The sequence below is a fragment of the Oncorhynchus keta genome, chromosome 1 (assembly GCF_023373465.1).
Source record: "Oncorhynchus keta strain PuntledgeMale-10-30-2019 chromosome 1, Oket_V2, whole genome shotgun sequence".
NCBI classification, from domain to species: Eukaryota; Metazoa; Chordata; class Actinopteri; order Salmoniformes; family Salmonidae; genus Oncorhynchus; species Oncorhynchus keta.
In genome coordinates this window covers 69002779-69023462 of record NC_068421.1, presented here as the reverse complement: position 1 = coordinate 69023462, position 20684 = coordinate 69002779, and the positions used below count along the sequence as shown (strand labels likewise).

Genomic DNA, 20684 nt, shown 5'->3' with positions numbered 1-20684 from the left:
CACTTCAATTCCCTCTCCACTTGTTTCCCCTCATCTCCTTGTCTTGTCTCACCCTTCTCTGGTGAAGGTCCCATGAGTTGACGTGTGTTTTATTGTGGAAAACATTAATGTGCAGCTGATGGGGAAAACAACTGCACTAACACATCAACCTCCACTAAAATGGAGTCTTCAGTCAATATTGACCTGTGAAGGAATGCTCTTCATAATTGGCCTCTTTGGTCCAAGGCCTTCCTTCTGTGTTCACAGACCTGAAAGAGCTGAATGGATGGAAGCAGTGGATGGATAGGGGCTAAATGGTGACTCCATTTCTTCCCCTTCTTATGATAGTGAAAGGGTATGCGACTGAGTTATCATCCTAGAATCTAGAAGTTATTGATTTTTACAGATTGCTATTATTTAGAATAGATAATCTTTATTAGACATTGATATGAATTTGTACATCATTTAATATACAGAAGTACAATGCACAGGAACATGCAATATTTCAATACATACTGAGCTAGAGAGCAGCAAGTTTGTCTCTGAAAATGTTTCCTACTGGGGGGCACTATGTACAGGACAGATGGATCGAATGAGTTTTATACACAGTACGCACATTAGACCTTGTATGATCACTGATGTGTGAGAGCAGTAGACTTGATAATGTTGGCTTTGCCCCCAATCCCCTTCTCAAAACTATACATGAAATACAATAAAAGCACTACTCTGATGACCAAACAGTAGAAAAATAATTCCTCTATAAACATATTTGTGGACCGTGCCACAGCAATTGCCTTTCCACAGAAACAAGATACCTGCAGGGGGTTCCATTCATAATGCAATTTGCTAGAATCATTTTAAATCTCAATCACTATATTGGCCAGTTATGGTAACTACTAGGCCTATGCATTGATGAAGGTGGTGAATAACTAACAACTTACCACCACATTAGCTGCTCTAAAGCTGTCAGTCTTTGAAGGACAGACATAGAAAGTCTTTGGTTTGTATGAAGAGGCCTCCTCAGCTCTACTGGTGGCCCAGCCTGACATCGTAGGACACAATGTGGAAGTTGTCCCAGGCGAAGAGCTTCCTCTGGGCATGGTTGTAGTCCACCATGCTGTTGTAGCGGTACTTATTCCTGAAGGGTAGCGTCACCTCCTTCCCCTGGCCAGTAGCTGTGTCAAACATAAAGTTGATGGTGGTGTTGGGAGCCGTGTAGCTGGCCACTGTGTACAGACGACCACAGATGACGAAGGCGTTAGCCACGCTGTTCTTCCTGATGCTGGTCTCCCAGCTCCTCTTCACCGCCAGGCTGTGTGGGTCCAACTGGGACACCACTATGGCTCCTTTAGCCTTGTTGGTGCTGTAGACGGCCCACAGGCCCTGCTCGTCCACCCCCAGGTCCACATCGGTGTAGCCCCCCCAGGAATAGGGGAACTGGCCGTGGAAGCCAGCGTGGGGCAGGTCTTGGCGGGAAGCGATGCTCTCAGACACCAGGTCGTACCTCAGCAGGGTGCGGCTGCGGCGGCGCTGGTAGTACAGAGAGCCGCGGTACAGAGTTGCTCCAGTACTCTCCACTGGCTCCGGTAACAGCAACACCTTGTGATAGATAATGATAATACAGTCTGGTCAATGGTCACACTTTACATTATACCTCAATATGTTATCATGGTTAAGGTAAAGGTTGGTTAGGGGAAGGTAATCTGATCCTAGATCTGTAGTTAAGGTTAGCCTCTAGGACTATCCCATGCCAGTCAGTCACCTTGGAGGGGAAGCCTTTAGAGAGCTGATCCATGTCTTCGTAACCAAAAAGCTGTCTGACCTCTGACCCCACTGTATCAATGCGCCACACCATCTTCCCTCCATAGGGCGCCACAGCCTCTGGGTCCTGCATCCACACCCCGTACTTACCAGCTATACTGTCAGCCTTACGATGGGACACTGGCTCACCTATTGATATCAACTCTCCACAGCCTGTGAGAGAGGAGGGGAGTGTTAGCGATATTAAGAGAGAGATGGGGAGGGCAGTTAGAGACATTAAGTGAGAGATGGGGAGGGGGAGCGGGGCAGTTGTTAGAGGTGTCTATTTTAGACTATTGAGATGCACCCTGTAAGAGAGAGAGTGACATTTGAAATGTCTTTATTCTTTTGTGAGTGTAATGTTTACTGTACATTTTTTATTGTTTACTTCACTTTTGTTTATTATCTATTTCACTTGCATTGGCAATGTAAACATATGTTTCCCATGCCAATAAAGCAATGTAAATTTAAATTGAAGTGAGAGAGTGAGTGAGTGAGTGAGTGAGTGAGTGAGTGAGTGAGTGAGTGAGTGAGTGAGTGAGTGAGTGAGTGAGTGAGTGAGTGAGTGAGTGAGTGAGTGAGTGAGTGAGTGAGTGAGAGAGGAAGAGGTGTGTGTAGAGATTATCTGTAGTAAATCATGTTGTTGGATAGGGGGATGGAGGGAAGAAGTCATGGCTTCTGAAAGATATGAGAGATGATCTGTAGTAAATCATGTTGTTGGATAGGGGGATGGAGGGAAGAAGTCATGGCTTCTGAAAGATATGAGAGATGATCATCAGAGACCTAGTAGGTCTACAGCGTGTTGGGTTGACATACCCGATGAGTGTGTGTGTGGTACAGAGTTAGTAAGGCAGCAGCTGATCAGATGCAGGAAGGAATCCTTCACCACTTCAAGTCTCTCACTCAGAGAATGATCAGGCTGCTGTAAATTTACCAATTCCTAAAATACATTCAGAATATTCAAGACAGAATGGTGTGTGTGAGGCAGAGAAGGGGGGGCTGTACCTCTGGATGTAAGGTTAAATATAAAGGTGTTACAGGCACAGCCATCACTGATATGAATTATTCCAACACACACATTCATTTCAGCATGTTTATTTTGTTGACGTTTCAGTCGTTTTCGAGATGTGACAGAAACGGCAACGGAAATGTGCCGAGGCAACACGTATGATGGAGATAATCTTATCATAGATGTGCCACTCAGTGCGCTCAGAGAGCTTCAATGGATCTCGTTCCCTGTAATAATGGGTCTGTTGGGACCGCGTCAGGTTAATGAACTATTTGATACTCCAGGTGGGTGTTCAGGAACGCTGTGTGTTCAGGTGTGTGTCTCACCTGTGTTGTCCTCTGGGCCCTCAGGACTAGGAGCAGGAATCTCAGTCACTTCAGCCTTCAACTCCTGGAGCACTGGATTACCACCATACTGCCATGCTGGGTCTGGAGTGAGGGGGGGTTATGTTACCAGTTATGATCAGTACAAGTGCAAAGGTCACATCAACCTCACTGCCAGGCGTATCACTAAGATAGCGGGAGAACACAACAATGCCAAGTGCAGATCAGAGATTGTAGAGGGTTGGCTGGTTTTGAAGGAGGAACTGGAGACCCAGACGTGTGAATGCCTGTTCGGCGGTTGTGTTTGTGTTGAGTAAGCCGTGGCCTTTTGAACAGGAGGACCTATAGACCTAATATTTATTATTATGACAGTATTAAAGCATTGCACGGTGTCTAATGTCTCTATGTATATTTCAGAAATGTGGAACTACTATGATGTTGTCAGGCAGCAAGACTTTGTGAAGACCAACAACCCACTGGGCACACAGTGGTTGAACCAACATTTTTTCCACTGAATTTCAATGAATTGACATCTGTGCCCAGTGGGAAGGCACTGGAGGACTAGCATCAGGCCTTCGGGGGCTCTTGTTGGTGCCACACACCCCACGGTTTTGGAGTTCATCGATGCCCTGCAACAACAACAGGCTCTGACTGATCCTCAACTGGACCAGTACTTCGCTGGCAACCTACCATCACCAGAGAGAGTCTGCACTAGCCTGGAGAAGGTAAAGCGGCTTGTGGGGAACTACCACAATCTACCCCTGATGGACTACCTGCAACACATTGACACATTCCAGTTGCAGGCGTGATGACTGCATCAAACCAACAATCATTAAAAGACGATCTCCTGGCACATCTGTCCATGACACTGGACACTGTCTTCATTGTGTACTTTTTACTTTTTTATTAAGCTATATTCATTCTGTTGAAATAAGATATGTACATGAACATGCAAACACACACTCAGTGGTATTACAGAAGACGCCATACCTCTCAGGCTGCCAGTGTCCCATTGTCTTCCAGGTCTGGAAACCAGGTGAGAGAGAACACCAGCACCTGCAAACACATACTGGATTTAGTATCACACACAATGGTCACACTGACGGCACCAACACCGACCATGCAATGACCATTGAGGCCAGAGCAGCCCACATCAGCCAGCCATGGGGTATCTCTGTGTTTGTGTGTTGGGAGGAGGTATATATATACAATACTACTGACAGCAGGTAATGTAAGAGGAGGAAAAAAACACTCCTGAGTGGATTCCCAGCTACTGTGGAGTCTGTAGGATACACACACACATACACACAACCTTCAGTCATGGAGCCTCCCACCATCTGCCCTGCTGCCACAGATAGCGATTCCACATACCAGTTTAGTTCAACTAGAACAACTCCAAACACTAGCCCAAGCCTCACGCATCAATGCCCATCCCCTCTGCACCATAACCTCTCCTGCTCCCTTCCGTCTTTCAGTCCCTCAGACAACCATTACAATTGATCGTTTTTTTAATGCTTCAGAAGTGTTGATAAACAGCTGCCGTAACTGGTCTACAACAGTGATAGATGCTAATGTGTTTACGACCTTGTAATGGTACAAGGCATGTGTGTGAAGGGTTTACAGGCTCCTAAAGAGCGATAATGATGCAGAACGTGTTAGCCTTAGCATCTGGAAACTGATGTTGATTTCCTCTTTTGATGGAGAGAGTGGGTGAGGTTGGGGTAAAGTTGGAGGAGAAGGAGAGGTGTGGGGTTTGAAGGGGGGGAGACCAGGGCTAAGTTCAACAGGCACAAAACAGAAGAAAGGGGTTTTGAAATGGAGGAAGTACAGCCTGACCTTACACAATGAGAATGTCCATTATTGTTTGCTTCTGTTCATGCCTTGTATGGCCAGAGTCAATGGATGCTTTCTGGGTGGATGAGTATGGGGAGAGGGGGGTGGTGGGGTGAAAGGGGTAAGGGAGGGTAAGGGGAAGAGTCTTGCTTCCCTGAACTACATAAGTGTTCCCAGAGGACCAGGTCATTCATCATCTGAGGTAAACAAGAGCATATTGTTCCTCTCTGTGTGTGAGTGTGTGTGTGTGTGTGTGTGTGTGTGTGTGCGTGTGCGTGTGTGCGTGTGTGTGTGCGTGTGTGTGTGTGTGTGTGTGTGTGTGTGTGTGTGTGTGTGTGTGTGTGTGTGTGTGTGTGTGTGTGTGTGCGTGTGTGCGTATGTGTGTGTGTGTGAGAAGGAAATAAAAGGCCTAATTTGGTTGAGCTGCTCTGCTCCATCTCCCTCAGTGCTCTTAGCAGTTCCACCTAGAGCTGTGTAAGAGGAAATAAAAGCTCTAATGGGTCGCTTGCCTTGGCTGCTGTTGATAAAATCTATTCTACAACAAAGGTCTCTTCAAAACCCATTAGAAAATTAATGTAATAAAATATATTTAGGGAGAGGTGAGTCAGTCGCTACAGATGTTTTTAGAACCAATATGAAACCCACTTCATATTTCAATTCACCTGGTTAACCATCAACCTCATCTTCTGTATGCCTAATTCTGACTGACCAGCCCTAGCTACCCACTATATAACCAGGAAGTCCAATTGAGTTAAACAATAAAAGGAGACATGAATAAAGCATTGCCTGTTACAGGGCCAAAGAGGTGTTCTAATCTTACCCAGAGGAGCCCACAGTATTTCAACTGGTCCAGTAAAACTGGGCTTTATCAGCCAAGGTCAGCTGGGGATTTATGTTGTGTTTGTTGAGCGGATGGCTGTTAAAACCAAGGACCCCTTTACCATACCTCACCACACATATGCGAGCACACACACATGCACACAAGTTGAAGGTAGTTTCTCGAGCCATTGCTAAATATCGTTAGCACAATGACTGGAAGTCTATGGGAACAGCTCGCAAGCTTGGCATTCATGAGTTCATCTGAATCTGGGTAAATCAAAAAATTGCTTAATTGCCAAAATTGTGCAAAATTCCTTGAAAAGCTTTGTCTTGGCAGAAATATTGAACGTGTATTTTATTTTGTCATATTTTGGGAGTGTTGGAATATGAATATAGAGGAAACACTGTAATTGTTTTACTTTTCACTCTTCTCTTCCCTTTTCATGTTTCCTTCTCTCTGGCTGTGATGCCTGTCCCCTGGGTTTGTGTATTTGTGTGGAGCTGTATGGTGCTCCCCCAGCATTCTATCTGTATGTTTCAGCCTGCAGGTGCTTACATGAGGATCTAACCAGATGCCACAGAACCATGCAGGGAAATATACCAGCTGCTCTGGGATATGGAGGTGGTGTATGGGATCTTAGCAAAGGAGGATTTACGGTTTAAGGCTATCTCGGTTTTACAAGACACACACAGAGTTGAGCGTCATCAAACCTAAGGTGAGATGGTGGTGAGACTGAACCCCCCTCCCCGTGTAATGTAGGAAGTTCAGGGAAGCACCATCATAGAGAAGGTTCTGGTCGTAAATACCAGACTAATCCTGTCTGTCGCTGGCTGTCTTCTGGAACCTTCTCCCTCCCTCTGCTCTTTAAAACAGACCGATAGCTGAGAAACCTGACCTTACTTCTGCATCCTTGCTTGTGTTGCACAAACACAGACTGTACACAGATGTACACACACATGCCCACCCATATGCACACACAGGTCTGTGGCGTCATGTTTTTACTCAGCTCTTCCAGTTAACTCAGAATCTCCTGACTCACTATAAAACCACAAGACACAGGATCTGCAGCAAAAATAGGTCTCATAGAGGGAATGGAGAACACTTACAGTTACAACACAGTCTGTCTACAACACAGTCTGTCTATAATGTTTGCACCACTTAATCAGGAATCTTATGAACTTCCGACCCTAGCAGAAGAGAGAAGACAGAGAGAATGTTGTTACTCACCTCCGGCAGGTCGCAGACCACTGTCCTGTAGTGGGATGCTGGGTGGCAACAGAGGGGGTTGTGGGTAACAAGGTCTGCTCTGCAGTCTCTCCGTCTCTCTCCTCATCTCCTCCATCCTCCTCTGAAGCCCCTCCACATCTCTCTCCAGACGCTCTTTCTCTCCCTGCAGCAGGATCCTCTCTCCCATAGCCTGGGTCAGAGCCTCCTGGAGACCAGCCTGGGACTGGTACCCAGCCCCAGGACCCCCTATCTCCCCTCCAGTCAGCCTGGCCACCAATACCTCCAGCAGGCTGAGTCTAGCCTTGAGCCCCTCCATCTCTGGTCCTCCGGAGACTGTAGGGGAGCAGCTGGTCTCGCTGGGGCTGGGCACGCTGAAGGTGTACTGACAGCGCCCGCTGTGGTCGTTCCCCCTCCAGAGAGTGGCACGGTCCTGCCCCTCACTGCACCCCAGCAGACAGAACACACACACGCTAAGCAGCAGCCACATGGTGGAAACAAACAGCTACACACACAGATGTAGACTAGACGTGGTTCTTCTGCTCTCTCACACTCTCTGTCTTCGGGGTCTCCCTTCCACCACTCTGTGTTTCAACCCTTCTCCTTTTTCTCTAGCTGTGGTAATTTCCCCTTCTATCTTTTCACCTAGTTCTTACCCAACTGTCTTCCTTTTCCTTCTTTTTCTCAATGTGTTACAGCAGATTATTGTTCTTATTCTCTGATTAGTCTGTCTGTTTTCTTGCTGCTGCCTGTCTGTCTCTCTTCTTTCTGTTCTGGTCTGTTTGTTTCTCAGGTCTCTGAGTCCCTCTCAACAACTCAGGGATATTTATACAATCTGGGAAGGAGGGAGAGGAAAGAGAGGAGGTGAGTAAGGAGAGAAGAGGAAAGAGAGAGAGGGGGAAGGAAGAAAAGGCGGGAGAGATGGGAGGGGTGAGGACTGTTTGTGTGTTTTCACGTGCATGCTGGTGTATGCATGCATGCCTCTGCAGAGAGGGTAAGCAAGGAGAGACTACAGGCTCGCTCTCACTTTCTATATGCAGTTGCAGTCCCTGTCAGCTATAACAGAGCTGGGCTATCTGTAGCTATGTGCGGCGTTTGGTCCCAGGGATAGGGGGGCATGGCAGGGGAGTCTCCACAGGGATGGGAGGGGTAGCTGGGCCTTGGGGGATTAAGTTACCATCCCATAAAGACGGAGAGCCCCCATAGGGTGCCAAAATGTGATGCAAAATTGGTTTGTCATAAAAGAGACTGATCACTACAGGACTCCTGACCCATGCTGTCCAGATTCCAATCACCAATTTGAAGGGCTAGACTTATGAGTCAACCGATAGCTGGATTACTTGTGTGTGTGAGCATGTGTGTGCATGTGCATGAATGGGTCTGTGTGTGTTCACCAGATGCTTTTCCACTCATAACTTTTAAATGTAGTTTAATATAACACGAGTCACACACCTGCTCTAGACCTTTTAATCTCTCTCTCCTTCTCTATATCCCACTCCCTGTCAATCCATCTTTCACAGAATAACAGACACACACTCCCTCCTCACCCTCATGTGATGCATTTTTTTATGATCCCTTGTTCATTTTCAAATTGAACTCAAGACTAGAACACACACATACATGCACACCCTGAAGGAGCCTGAGAAATGAGGTCAGGTGTCATATAGCTCAATTGGTACATCAGTCAGGAAGGCTGGCGTTGAAATACTATCTTCCACAAAGCTATCTCTGCCTCTCAAGCAGGTTGGTACAGGCCAGCTTTGTTTCTAATGGCAGGATGTTTGTTAGCCTCAACCCCTAATTGGTCAGGTATGCATTTCATTAGCTAGATGGATTTGGTATGTGTTTGATTAAGGAAGCCAGTGATTTGGGGTCAGTATTATTAATATGGGCACATCTTTCCAGAACCCATTTCAAAGGGTCAAGGGGATGAAAGAGATGAGAGATAATGTAGGGAGTAGTTAAACCACAAGTCTCTTTGGAAGTCCTGGCTGGTGTTCCCTCCATGTTGTCACCCTGCTGAATATGTACGTAGTACTGCTGCTGTAGCCAACAAGAGTGGTGAGTGTCAGACTGGGTTGTTGTGATGCTGATTTATTCTCTACTACTTCCTCCAGGTAGCCACATCCATCTCCCTCCTCCTGCTGTCTGCCCCGTCCTTCAGTGTCTGGTAGTGTGTGTCTGATTCCGCAGTCCCTCAATAGGCTCATTTGTCCTGTAGTGAAAAGCAGGAGGTTGGCAGAGCAGAGTCTTACCCAACTACTATTTCTCAAATGTTTCTCTCTTTACCGGTATATGACTGCTGCTTTGTCTGGATTATGACATCATCCAGCCCCAACTGGACCAATACACGCTGTGTCCTGTGTCGTGTCTTTGGCTATGCCGGATTAAGTGATATGACATGCCAATCTATAAAATAATTTATTTGTAATTAATATTACCTGATTGAGCTAATCATGTAAATGTAATTAACTAGAGTCGGGCACCACAAAATAATATTTATAGAGCTGTTATCTTCCGAATAAACTCTTAAAGACCTAGTAATATTTTACATCAATAGCAGTCAATATTAATCATAATTCAGTCTCATCTGAAAGTTGTAAATTCTTGGTTATCTGCACGAACCCTGGCTCACAAGTTGAATCAGCAATGCAAAATTGGGTTTAATGATTTATTTACTGAATACCTAAATCATTACTAAAGAACTAAATCACACAGAATTACACATACACATAATTCAATCTTAACTTGATTACAAATTACGTCATAAAGGAACACATCCCTAGCGGGCGGAACAGATATGACAGCTTGTTACACAAAAGAAAAGGGGCTGGATTTGAGTGAAAGAGCGGGAAGACTGAGGAACAAAGGGAAGAAGCTGTGCTATCATAAATACAGTATCTTATGCATTCTAAATTACCGCCCATTTGGAAAAGGAAAATGCAATAAATATTTACTCTGAGCTGCGCTTCGGTAGGTTGGTGGTAGATGGAAGGCCGTGTTGCCCAACCGAGTCCTTTGAAGAATGGCTCTGGTTGTCAATTAGATACGTTGTAGTAACGTCGTTGTGTGGTAGACGGGATACTCTGTCTGTTCCTTCCTAACCCTCGTTTGCATCTGCTGTTGCTAACTCAACGGCTAGGAGGTATCACTTCTGTAGTGAATAAGAGTTCAAAGTTCATACCATTCGCAACCAAAGCTCACCCTGATGTTGGCTTCGTTCTGTAGTTATCTGAACCATTCTGACATAGGACCTTCGTCCTCACGTCCTCGGAACAGGAGGTTATATTGTCGTCAAGGGCTTATATAGGAAGGGAGAGGAGGGCGTGTTTGAAAAGTTTTATAGCCCATGTCCCTTCACAGGGGTGGGCCACTGATTGAGCAGAGCCCTATCTTATGAAAACCCTCATTTTAGAAGCTAAAATCACATTTCATCCCATCACAAATAATTTCATATTCAAGCATTTAAATTGAACAACAATTCCATGTGAATCCGATAACTCTGATGTGTAGACTTTCCACTGTAGAGTTTATGTCATCTTATCATTGATGAGAATGTCTCAGATGATAACCGAACTGACATCATATTCATTAAGTACCACCGCATATGTTCAATTGGTCAGATTACCAGAATATAGTTCATTTCCCCCCCACGTTCTGATGTTCCCAAAATCTCTGTTAACCAAGGGTTTGCAAATGTAACATCAGTAGGGTAAAGAGAGGAAAAACTGGGAAAGAGGTATTTATGACTGTCATAAACCTACCCCCCAGGCCAACGTCATGACACCTGCCAAAGTGTGTGTTGGTAACCCATAACAAGGTGTGTGTGTGTGTGTTGGTAACCCATAACGAAGGTGTGTGTGTGTTGGTAACCCATAACGAAGGTGTGTGTGTGTTGGTAACCCATAAGAAGAATCGCTCTCTCTGAAGAGGTATAAAGAAGATGAAAGCCTGGGGTCACAGAGCTGGAAGCTAGAACCAGTAGTCATCTATATGACCGTACCTACAACTTTCCACTGTGTCATTGACTCTACCTGGCACCCACTTGTAAATGTACAGTAGTAGTGAGATGTGAGGCACAGCAGGAACACTAATATAACAGTCAGTCTGGGCTTTAACTACAGAGAGCTTTGAAAGTCACTAATAAAAAGGGCAGATAATGAGATGAGAGAAATAACAGCAGCACTGTCTCCACACACACACGGCCTCTGACATGCCAGCACAAAGAGGCAAGATGGCACAGGAACCACCTCTCTGTCCCAATGATCACCTATCTCTTCCAACCACTCCTCCCCACTACTCTGTGTCACATAAACAAAACCAAACCAGTTGTATACAGATATCCTTTAAAATCATTTTATTAGCTCAGAGAAACATTACAGTAGTTCAGTACAGATCAATATTTACACCTCAAATAAATTACATTAAAAAACAAAAGGAATGAAAATGTAGGGGTTATTGTATTGTACAGATATGCAAGACGCTGTGGTGTCATCACACTAGGCAGTGTTACACCCCAGTCTGTGTGTGTTTCACAGCCCATAGAGTCATTGTAACTCATTAACCAGCACTCTTCCAGACACATAACAATACAAACGAATATCATTCAAATTAAAACGAATTATGCCACCCAAGTCCCAACCCCCTCAGAATGTATGGGTCACCCAAATCTCTCACACACACACACACACACACACACACACACACACACACACACACACACACACACACACACACACACACACACACACACACACACACACACACACACACACACACACACACACACACACACACACACACACACACACACACACACACACACACACACACACACACACACACACAGTGGTACTAGACAGCTTATGACCTCCAGCAGATGCAGTGGAATGAACAGTGTCTGTCCCTTAGCTCCTCAGGGTTAATGGGAATAGCAGCAGACATTCATAAGCTTCATGATGACCTTCCAGCAGAACTCGATATCACAGAGAAAATACATCATACACAATAGAATTCAACCATCTAGAGATAGACAACTAACCTAGCATTACCAATGGGAAATTAGATCAAGTGGCCAAGCAGTACCACAGGGAAAGGGGATACCTAGTCAGTTGCACAACTCAATGCATTCAACCAAAATGTGTATTCCGCATTTATGACCTAGTGTGCCGTACTGGGTCAGTAGGACACACTGTGTCCCAGTTAGGCCTGGTATACCGTCTAATGTGTTATTACTGTCAATACTATTTATTTGAATTAAAAAAAAATACATGTGAATATCTGTAGCTACTTTTTAAGTAAATCCCTCAAGTCAACTTGTGCAATACGTTAGGAGATAAAGACAAATGTGATCTTCATTTCACCTGTCACATAATATTTTTCATTATGAAGCTTTTCGGTCATCCCTAGCCACATGGTGACACAATGACGAGAGAACAGAGCCTTTTGAGTCACTCACTGTTGTTCAGCACAAGCAAGGTGATCTAGTTACAGCATGTCATTTACAACTAAATGTTTGCCAGCGAGATATCTTATAACTATTAAGTTAACGGTCTAAAATGTGGCAAATGCTTTGGTTTGCTAATTTAGTAGCTAGTTAGTGAGCTAAGTGGTTAACTTTTTCCAAAATAACGCTTTGCTTGGTAACAGCAGAAAATCCCTTCCTGGATCAAGATCCTTGCTAAGATTTGTTTTGTGTGTGCAACAAACTGTGACTAGCATTATTTAGTTATTTGTACAACTTTAGAATTTAGTTAGCATTCTATATGGGTTTTTACATGTACTTGCATTGCTAACCTTCGGATTACAGAGGCAGAGTTGGGTTTGAAAATAGCGCTCCTTGGGTGGCGGTATTATCGAATATCCTGGTATGGCTTAAGGTTTGTATGAAGGTAGGACAATCTGGATACCGCCCAAGCCTAGTTCAATACTTCACAGTGGCTTCCTCTCACTGGCTAGAACCTATCCTACTAGTGTCGGATCAAGCTGGGTGTAGAAAAGGAAAGCAGGAGACAAGTAAAGGAGGCCACTGTAGAGTATTGAGATACATCCATTACTTCATTTTCAGTTCTGGCTTGAAAGCATTTTAAATGTGTGAGAAGGGACGAGGGGGAGGTAGTGGGGGTTACTTTCTTTATCTTCAAATATTTTGGTGTGCTACAAGTCCTGTATGACATGTTTCTAAGCTGTTGATAGACAACCGCAGACAGATTGACTAAAAGTCTGACTAACAATAATACATCTGACTATAATAATACTACTACATCTGACTATAATAATACTACTACATCTGACTATAATAATACTACTACATCTGACTATAATAATACTACTACATCTGACTATAATAATACTACTACATCTGACTATAATAATACTACTACATCTGACTATAATAATACTACTACATCTGACTATAATAATACTACTACATCTGACTATAATAATACTACTACATCTGACTATAATAATACTACTACATCTGACTATAATAATACTACTACATCTGACTATAATAATACTACTACATCTGACTATAATAATACTACTACATCTGACTATAATAATACTACTACATCTGACTATAATAATACTACTACATCTGACTATAATAATACTACTACATCTGACTATAATAATACTACTACATCTGACTATAATAATACTACTACATCTGACTATAATAATACTACTACATCTGACTATAATAATACTACTACATCTGACTATAATAATACTACTACATCTGACTATAATAATACTACTACATCTGACTATAATAATACTACTACATCTGACTATAACAATACTACTACATCTGACTATAATAATACTACTACATCTATAATAATACTACTACATCCGACTATAATAATACTACTACATCTATAATAATACTACTACATCCGACTATAATAATACTACTACATCTGACTATAATAATACTACTACATCTGACTATAATAATACTACTACATCTGACTATAATAATACTACTACATCTGACTATAATAATACTACTACATCTGACTATAATAATACTACTACATCTGACTATAATAATACTACTACATCTGACTATAATAATACTACTACATCTGACTATAATAATACTACTACATCTGACTATATAATAATACTACTACATCTGACTATAATAATACTACTACATCTGACTATAATAATACTACTACATCTGACTATAATAATACTACTACATCTGACTATAATAATACTACTACATCTGACTATAATAATACTACTACATCTGACTATAATAATACTACTACATCTGACTATAATAATACTACTACATCTGACTATAATAATACTACTACTATAATAATACTACTACATCTGACTATAATAATACTACTACATCTGACTATAATAATACTACTACATCTGACTATAATAATACTACTACATCTGACTATAATAATAATACTACATCTGACTATAATAATACTACTACATCTGACTATAATAATACTACTACATCCGACTATAACAATACTACTACATCCGACTATAATAATACTACTACATCAGACTATAATAATACTACTACATCTGACTATAATAATACTACTACATCTGACTATAATAATACTACTACATCCGACTATAATAATACTACTACATCAGACTATAATAATACTACTACATCTGACTATAATAATACTACTACATCTGACTATAATAATACTACTACATCAGACTATAATAATACTACTACATCTGACTATAATAATACTACTACATCTGACTATAATAATACTACTACATCTGACTATAATAATACTACTACATCTGACTATAATAATACTACTACATCTGACTATAATAATACTACTACATCTGACTATAATAATACTACTACATCCGACTATAATAATACTACTACATCAGACTATAATAATACTACTACATCTGACTATAATAATACTACTACATCTGACTATAATAATACTACTACATCTGACTATAATAATACTACTACATCTGACTATAATAATACTACTACATCTGACTATAATAATACTACTACATCTGACTATAATAATACTACTACATCTGACTATAATAATACTACTACATCTGACTATAATAATACTACTACATCTGACTATAATAATACTACTACATCTGACTATAATAATACTACTACATCTGACTATAATAATACTACTACATCTGACTATAATAATACTACTACATCTGACTATAATAATACTACTACATCTGACTATAATAATACTACTACATCTGACTATAATAATACTACTACATCTGACTATAATAATACTACTACATCTGACTATAATAATACTACTACATCTGACTATAATAATACTACTACATCTGACTATAATAATACTACTACATCTGACTATAACAATACTACTACATCTGACTATAATAATACTACTACATCTGACTATAATAATACTACTACATCTGACTATAATAATACTACTACATCTGACTATAATAATACTACTACATCTGACTATAATAATACTACTACATCTGACTATAATAATACTACTACATCTGACTATAATAATACTACTACATCTGACTATAATAATACTACTACATCTGACTATAATAATACTACTACATCTGACTATAATAATACTACTACATCTGACTATAATAATACTACTACATCTGACTATAATAATACTACTACATCTGACTATAATAATACTACTACATCTGACTATAATAATACTACTACATCTGACTATAATAATACTACTACATCTGACTATAATAATACTACTACATCTGACTATAACAATACTACTACATCTGACTATAATAATACTACTACATCTGACTATAATAATACTACTACATCCGACTATAATAATACTACTACATCTGACTATAATAATACTACTACATCTGACTATAATAATACTACTACATCTGACTATAATAATACTACTACATCTGACTATAATAATACTACTACATCTGACTATAATAATACTACTACATCTGACTATAATAATACTACTACATCTGACTATAATAATACTACTACATCTGACTATAATAATACTACTACATCTGACTATAATAATACTACTACATCTGACTATAATAATACTACTACATCTGACTATAATAATACTACTACATCTGACTATAATAATACTACTACATCCGACTATAATAATACTACTACATCAGACTATAATAATACTACTACATCTGACTATAATAATACTACTACATCCGGCTATAATAATAAATAATTATAATAAGTTGACTATAATAATAAGTTGACTATTATAATAATAATAATACGTCTGACTACAGTATATGATACGAAATGTAACCTTACTGGCAAAGGTCACCAATCGGTCGATCGCTGGTCGATCTTCAAGGCATTCCTAGACGATCACCAACATTTCTGTCGAAAAGCCAACGATAAACGCAAATCACTTGCACTCCTTTCCCCCCGTGTTGTGCTGTTGGTGGTAGATGCACTTCATACATGTGGTCCTTCTGTAGCTCAGTTGTCTTGTTTGTCTGAACCACCCATACAGAATGTATGCGCACATGACTGTAAGTCGCTTTGGATAAAAGCGTCTGCTAAATGGCATATATTATATTATACAGAAAGAAGCCTTGTCTTGTTTGTCTGAAAATACAAACTCTGCCTACTTGGTGGACCGGGAGATAATCAGATAGCTCAAATCACCGTGCCTACCTACAGCTTTCACGACCCCGCCCACAGCAAAGTTTAATACTAGCCTATGTGAGATTTCATACCTTTTTTGTGTGTATTTTACCCCCTTTCTTCTCCCCAATTTCGATCTTGTCTCATCGCTGCAACTCCCCAATGGGCTCGGGAGGCGAAGGTCGAGTCATGCGTCTTCCGAAACATGACCTGCCAAACCACGCTTCTTGACACCCGCCCGCTTAACCCGAAAGCCAGCCGCACCAATGTGTCGGAGGAAACACCGTTCACCTGATGACTGAGGTCAGCCTGCAGGCACCCGGCCTGCCACAAGGAGCCCTTAGAGCGCGATAAGCCAAGTAAAGCGCCTCCCAGTCAAACCCTCCCCTAACCAGGACGAAGCTGGGCCAATTGTGCGCCGCTCTATGTGACTCCCAATCACAGCCGGTTGTGATCGAACCCGGATCTGTAGTGACGCCTCTAGCACTGCGATGCGGTGCCTTAGACCGCTGCGTTACTCGAGAGGCCCTAGATTTCATAACTTTTAAAACCATGTCCAGAGAGAGACGGTCAAAGAATGCAGCAAAGAACTGCTGTTTTTATGAGTGAGTTCATGTCTAAGTTTTATTCAGCACTGTCAACACTGTTTTAATTCAAAACTATTACAAAACATTAAACACTCTTCTCTCCTCTTCCACTCACACTGCAGCTGCAATGAATGAGTAGCCAAGTGTATCGATAGCCCTGCATTTTATTATTATTAGCAGCTCATAGTGTATATTTTAATATCGAGGAGTATTTCACTTTCTTTGGTCATAGGAACAACAAGAATTTGTGCCTGAGGCAGATGCAACTTGAGTTTCGCCATCAGTTGAAAGAGTATGTCCCCTCTCTCTGGTCTGAGGAAAGGAGAGAGCAGGAACCGTGAGAGGCAGACCCTCTGCTGCTCTCTCCCTCCCTTGAGACTAATACCGCTTTTACAAAAGAACTGAAATCTCAGACTTCCCGGAACTCGGAAAAAAACGAGATCCAACTGGGGAAAATCGTTTTGAACGGTAATCCAACTCTGTAACTCCAGCATCTTTCAGTGCTCCGACATTACGACCTGAAATTCACTGACGTCATGATTTGACCTCGATTTTTCCGAGTTCCCAGTTGTCGTGAAAGCACCATGACCATCAGATGCAGGTACCATACGTCCAGTAAAATAATAAAGCAAATTCTAAAATATATGCTCAACTGTGCCTAGGGCTGTTGCGGTGACCGTATGTCATGAAGGCAGTCAAATTCCACATGACCGTTTAGTCACGGTAATTAGGCTTCTCCAAGTTCTGATGCTGCTGATGGTCATTAGTAGCCTACCAAACTTGATAACTACCTGGTCCTCAGCACTCTATTGTCCCTCTAATCACTTAAACATCAATGCAAATATATTCAAAGATCTAATCAAACACTTCATGAGAGCCCATGAGCTCATGTTGTGCAACAGGCTATGCAATTGCGTGAGATTTTTTCCTGCTGCCCCGTTTCAATCCATGTGCATGATAATGGTCCATTCTAAAGCAAAACTAATGTCACATATATTATTTAGTATATGTAAAGACAAGATTAAATCAAGAATAGTCTGATGGGTGACAATATTAGCTTATCACGTGTGAATGATATATTATCACTTGTGAATGATGCCCAGCATAAGAAACAAATACTTTTTTTTGTTGCGACTTGTTCAATCATATTCGCACACCTCGTGTAGTCTAGCCCATAGGCCTATATGTTTTAATACGGGTTGAATCACAACTAAAGTGGTCAAATAACTTAAAATTAAACATATTAATCACCTTTACAAGGGGTGTAGAGCCTAAATGGCATTTACAAGCAGCGCGTGAGTTTCCAGTTTTCACCATTAAAATGCACCTTTATAGTAAAAGCATTACATGTATATTTGCATTTGCGGTCACTTTTGATAATATTGTTTCCCGCTAATGGAACATTTGCGCTTATTGCCTATTACCATGTGCGCATTGCTGCGGTTATAATGTGGAAAAAAATAGCCTAATAGTTTATTAACATTTTAAGCTATATGTTCTGATCTGTTGCGTCAGCCACATTGCATAAAAACGTTTTTTTTATGCTAGTGGTTATATTAAATTGGGATCTATCGCATCCCACAACTGTCCCAGACTATGCTTGGAATATTCATTTCTCGCATAGAATAGGTCGGCTTTTGTACTATGGGGATGACATACATTGACATATGCTAGTGATTTTCGTTAGGCTTACTCATCTTGTTGGCTGATGAAAAGAAAATGTGGACAGTTCTTCCAATATCTTCAATATGCACTTCGTAATTGGATAAGGACACGCACAATTGCGTCTCTGGTGTGTCAGAGCCGTGTGAGAGATACGTTTCGGATTGCGCAGCAGACTCAGGGAGAAGGGCACAAAGCAGCACTCCCGGCCACAAAAGGCATGGGTTTTTATAGGATGCATTACGGCCACAAAGGGGATGCCGCCATGAACTTCTAGGCGTTGTCAAATTGTGAATGAGAGACTGTGTTCAGCCTGCGCAAAAAAACAAAGCAGAGATTTAAAGTTGCATCATGCGACCTTACCATGTATTAAAAATCTAAACATAAAGCCAGCCCAAAGTTACATAAATAACTCTAAATTAGGCAATATAGGAGTACCTATTTCTTTGTTAACGCTCAACACAGAACAGCCGCATGTGCACACTCCCTCAAATCATTTGGAGAAAATATGTATAATTTTATTCAGTTTTGTAAAATTGTATTCTTCATACTATAAAATAATATAACACCACGGAATTATAAACGAATCTTGTCTGCTAAATTAACTAGTGTAGCCAACAGCTATTTGTCAGACACATCAGCAGTATGCTATTATTGTATTGTGAAATAGAATACAATTTCTTCATATCATGCTTCTTTAGATCTGTCTAAAATAAATAATGGATTTATTGTGGAGGTGTAGGCTATATTACATGGATTTATTAGACATTTTAAATGGCTTGTAGGCTGTGTGTGGAAGTCAGGAGATGTTAAATGTGTTTGTTAATTTAAGGTCAATTACCATGAGGCCGACAGTTATTTGCTTGACAATCACAGCTGATGAAATGTCATGACCGCCACAGCCCTAGGGGTGCCTTGCAAGTGCTACATCAACTGATCTATTTTGTTATCAAAGTTCAAGTTGTGAAAAATTATTTGGTCTGAGAAGAACAATATTGGCAGTCCAGGCATATAGCCAATATGCTGTGAGAATGTATTAGACCTGCTGCCAGAACCTCATTCCTACATAACTATTGAGTTAATGTTACATTTTTTAAGTAATGTAAAAAATCTAAGTGGTAGATCTCGGCTTGCTTTTTGACTGTAAAAGAGATCTTGACTCAGAAAAGTTTGGTGACCACCGGACTAGCTGATATGTATCATGTATTGAATGGAGTTCTCCTTAAGTTTGATGAGGGGACTGAGACACAGGCAGCATGTCAAATGACAACCTTTTCCCTAAATAAGGTGTCATTTGCAAAGCAAAACCAACCCTTATGTAACGCCAACGTAATGCTACCTATGTCACCCTTGGCCCGGACTCACAGAGTAGGATGAAGTGGTCTCTAGTAGACACTGACCTTAAGATTGAAAACACAAAACTGACCTAACGGTAAAAGGTTAGCATTGGAAGAGGGTGAGCTGATCCTAGATCTGTAGTTAAGAGCAACTTCTACCCAGAGCCACACAGGCTGGTACAGCAGGGGTCTGGGAGGCTGGGTGGTGGCCCCTGGCTGATGTGGAGGACTGTGTGCAGGAGAATGGGAGGAAGATGAGGAGATATTCTTCCTCCTCCTGGCGACACTAGCGATACCGCAATATCACTGGAACTGAGAGAGAGAGTTAAGTGTGTATTCAGTGCTATACGTTGAATCAGTGTGATAATATTTTTGATTAATACAATATGTGTTGTTCAGGCTGACACTCA

The 20684-nt window shown here is 41.3% G+C and overlaps 2 protein-coding genes across 3 annotated transcripts in view; both read right to left on the bottom strand.

Moving 5' to 3' along the window:
• Positions 1-392: 392 nt before the first annotated feature.
• Positions 393-7809, bottom strand: LOC118391963 (myocilin-like). Its single transcript, XM_035783495.2, has 5 exons — positions 6992-7809; positions 4102-4167; positions 3115-3216; positions 1742-1953; positions 393-1578 (listed from the first exon to the last, which is right to left on the bottom strand). The coding sequence occupies exons 1-5, from the start codon at positions 7476-7478 to the stop codon at positions 1006-1008; spliced, it is 1440 nt and encodes a 479-aa protein (XP_035639388.1). The 5' UTR covers positions 7479-7809; the 3' UTR covers positions 393-1005.
• An 8749-nt stretch (positions 7810-16558) lies between these two features.
• The window catches only part of LOC118391951 (vesicle-associated membrane protein 4-like), a 36296-nt gene continuing 32170 nt past the window's right edge, over positions 16559-20684 (bottom strand). For both annotated transcript variants that reach the window (XM_035783475.2, XM_035783484.2), the window contains one exon: positions 16559-20586. In XM_035783475.2, the coding sequence (XP_035639368.1) occupies positions 20561-20586 (26 nt within the window). In that variant the 3' untranslated portion in view covers positions 16559-20560. The remainder of the gene's footprint in view (positions 20587-20684) is intronic.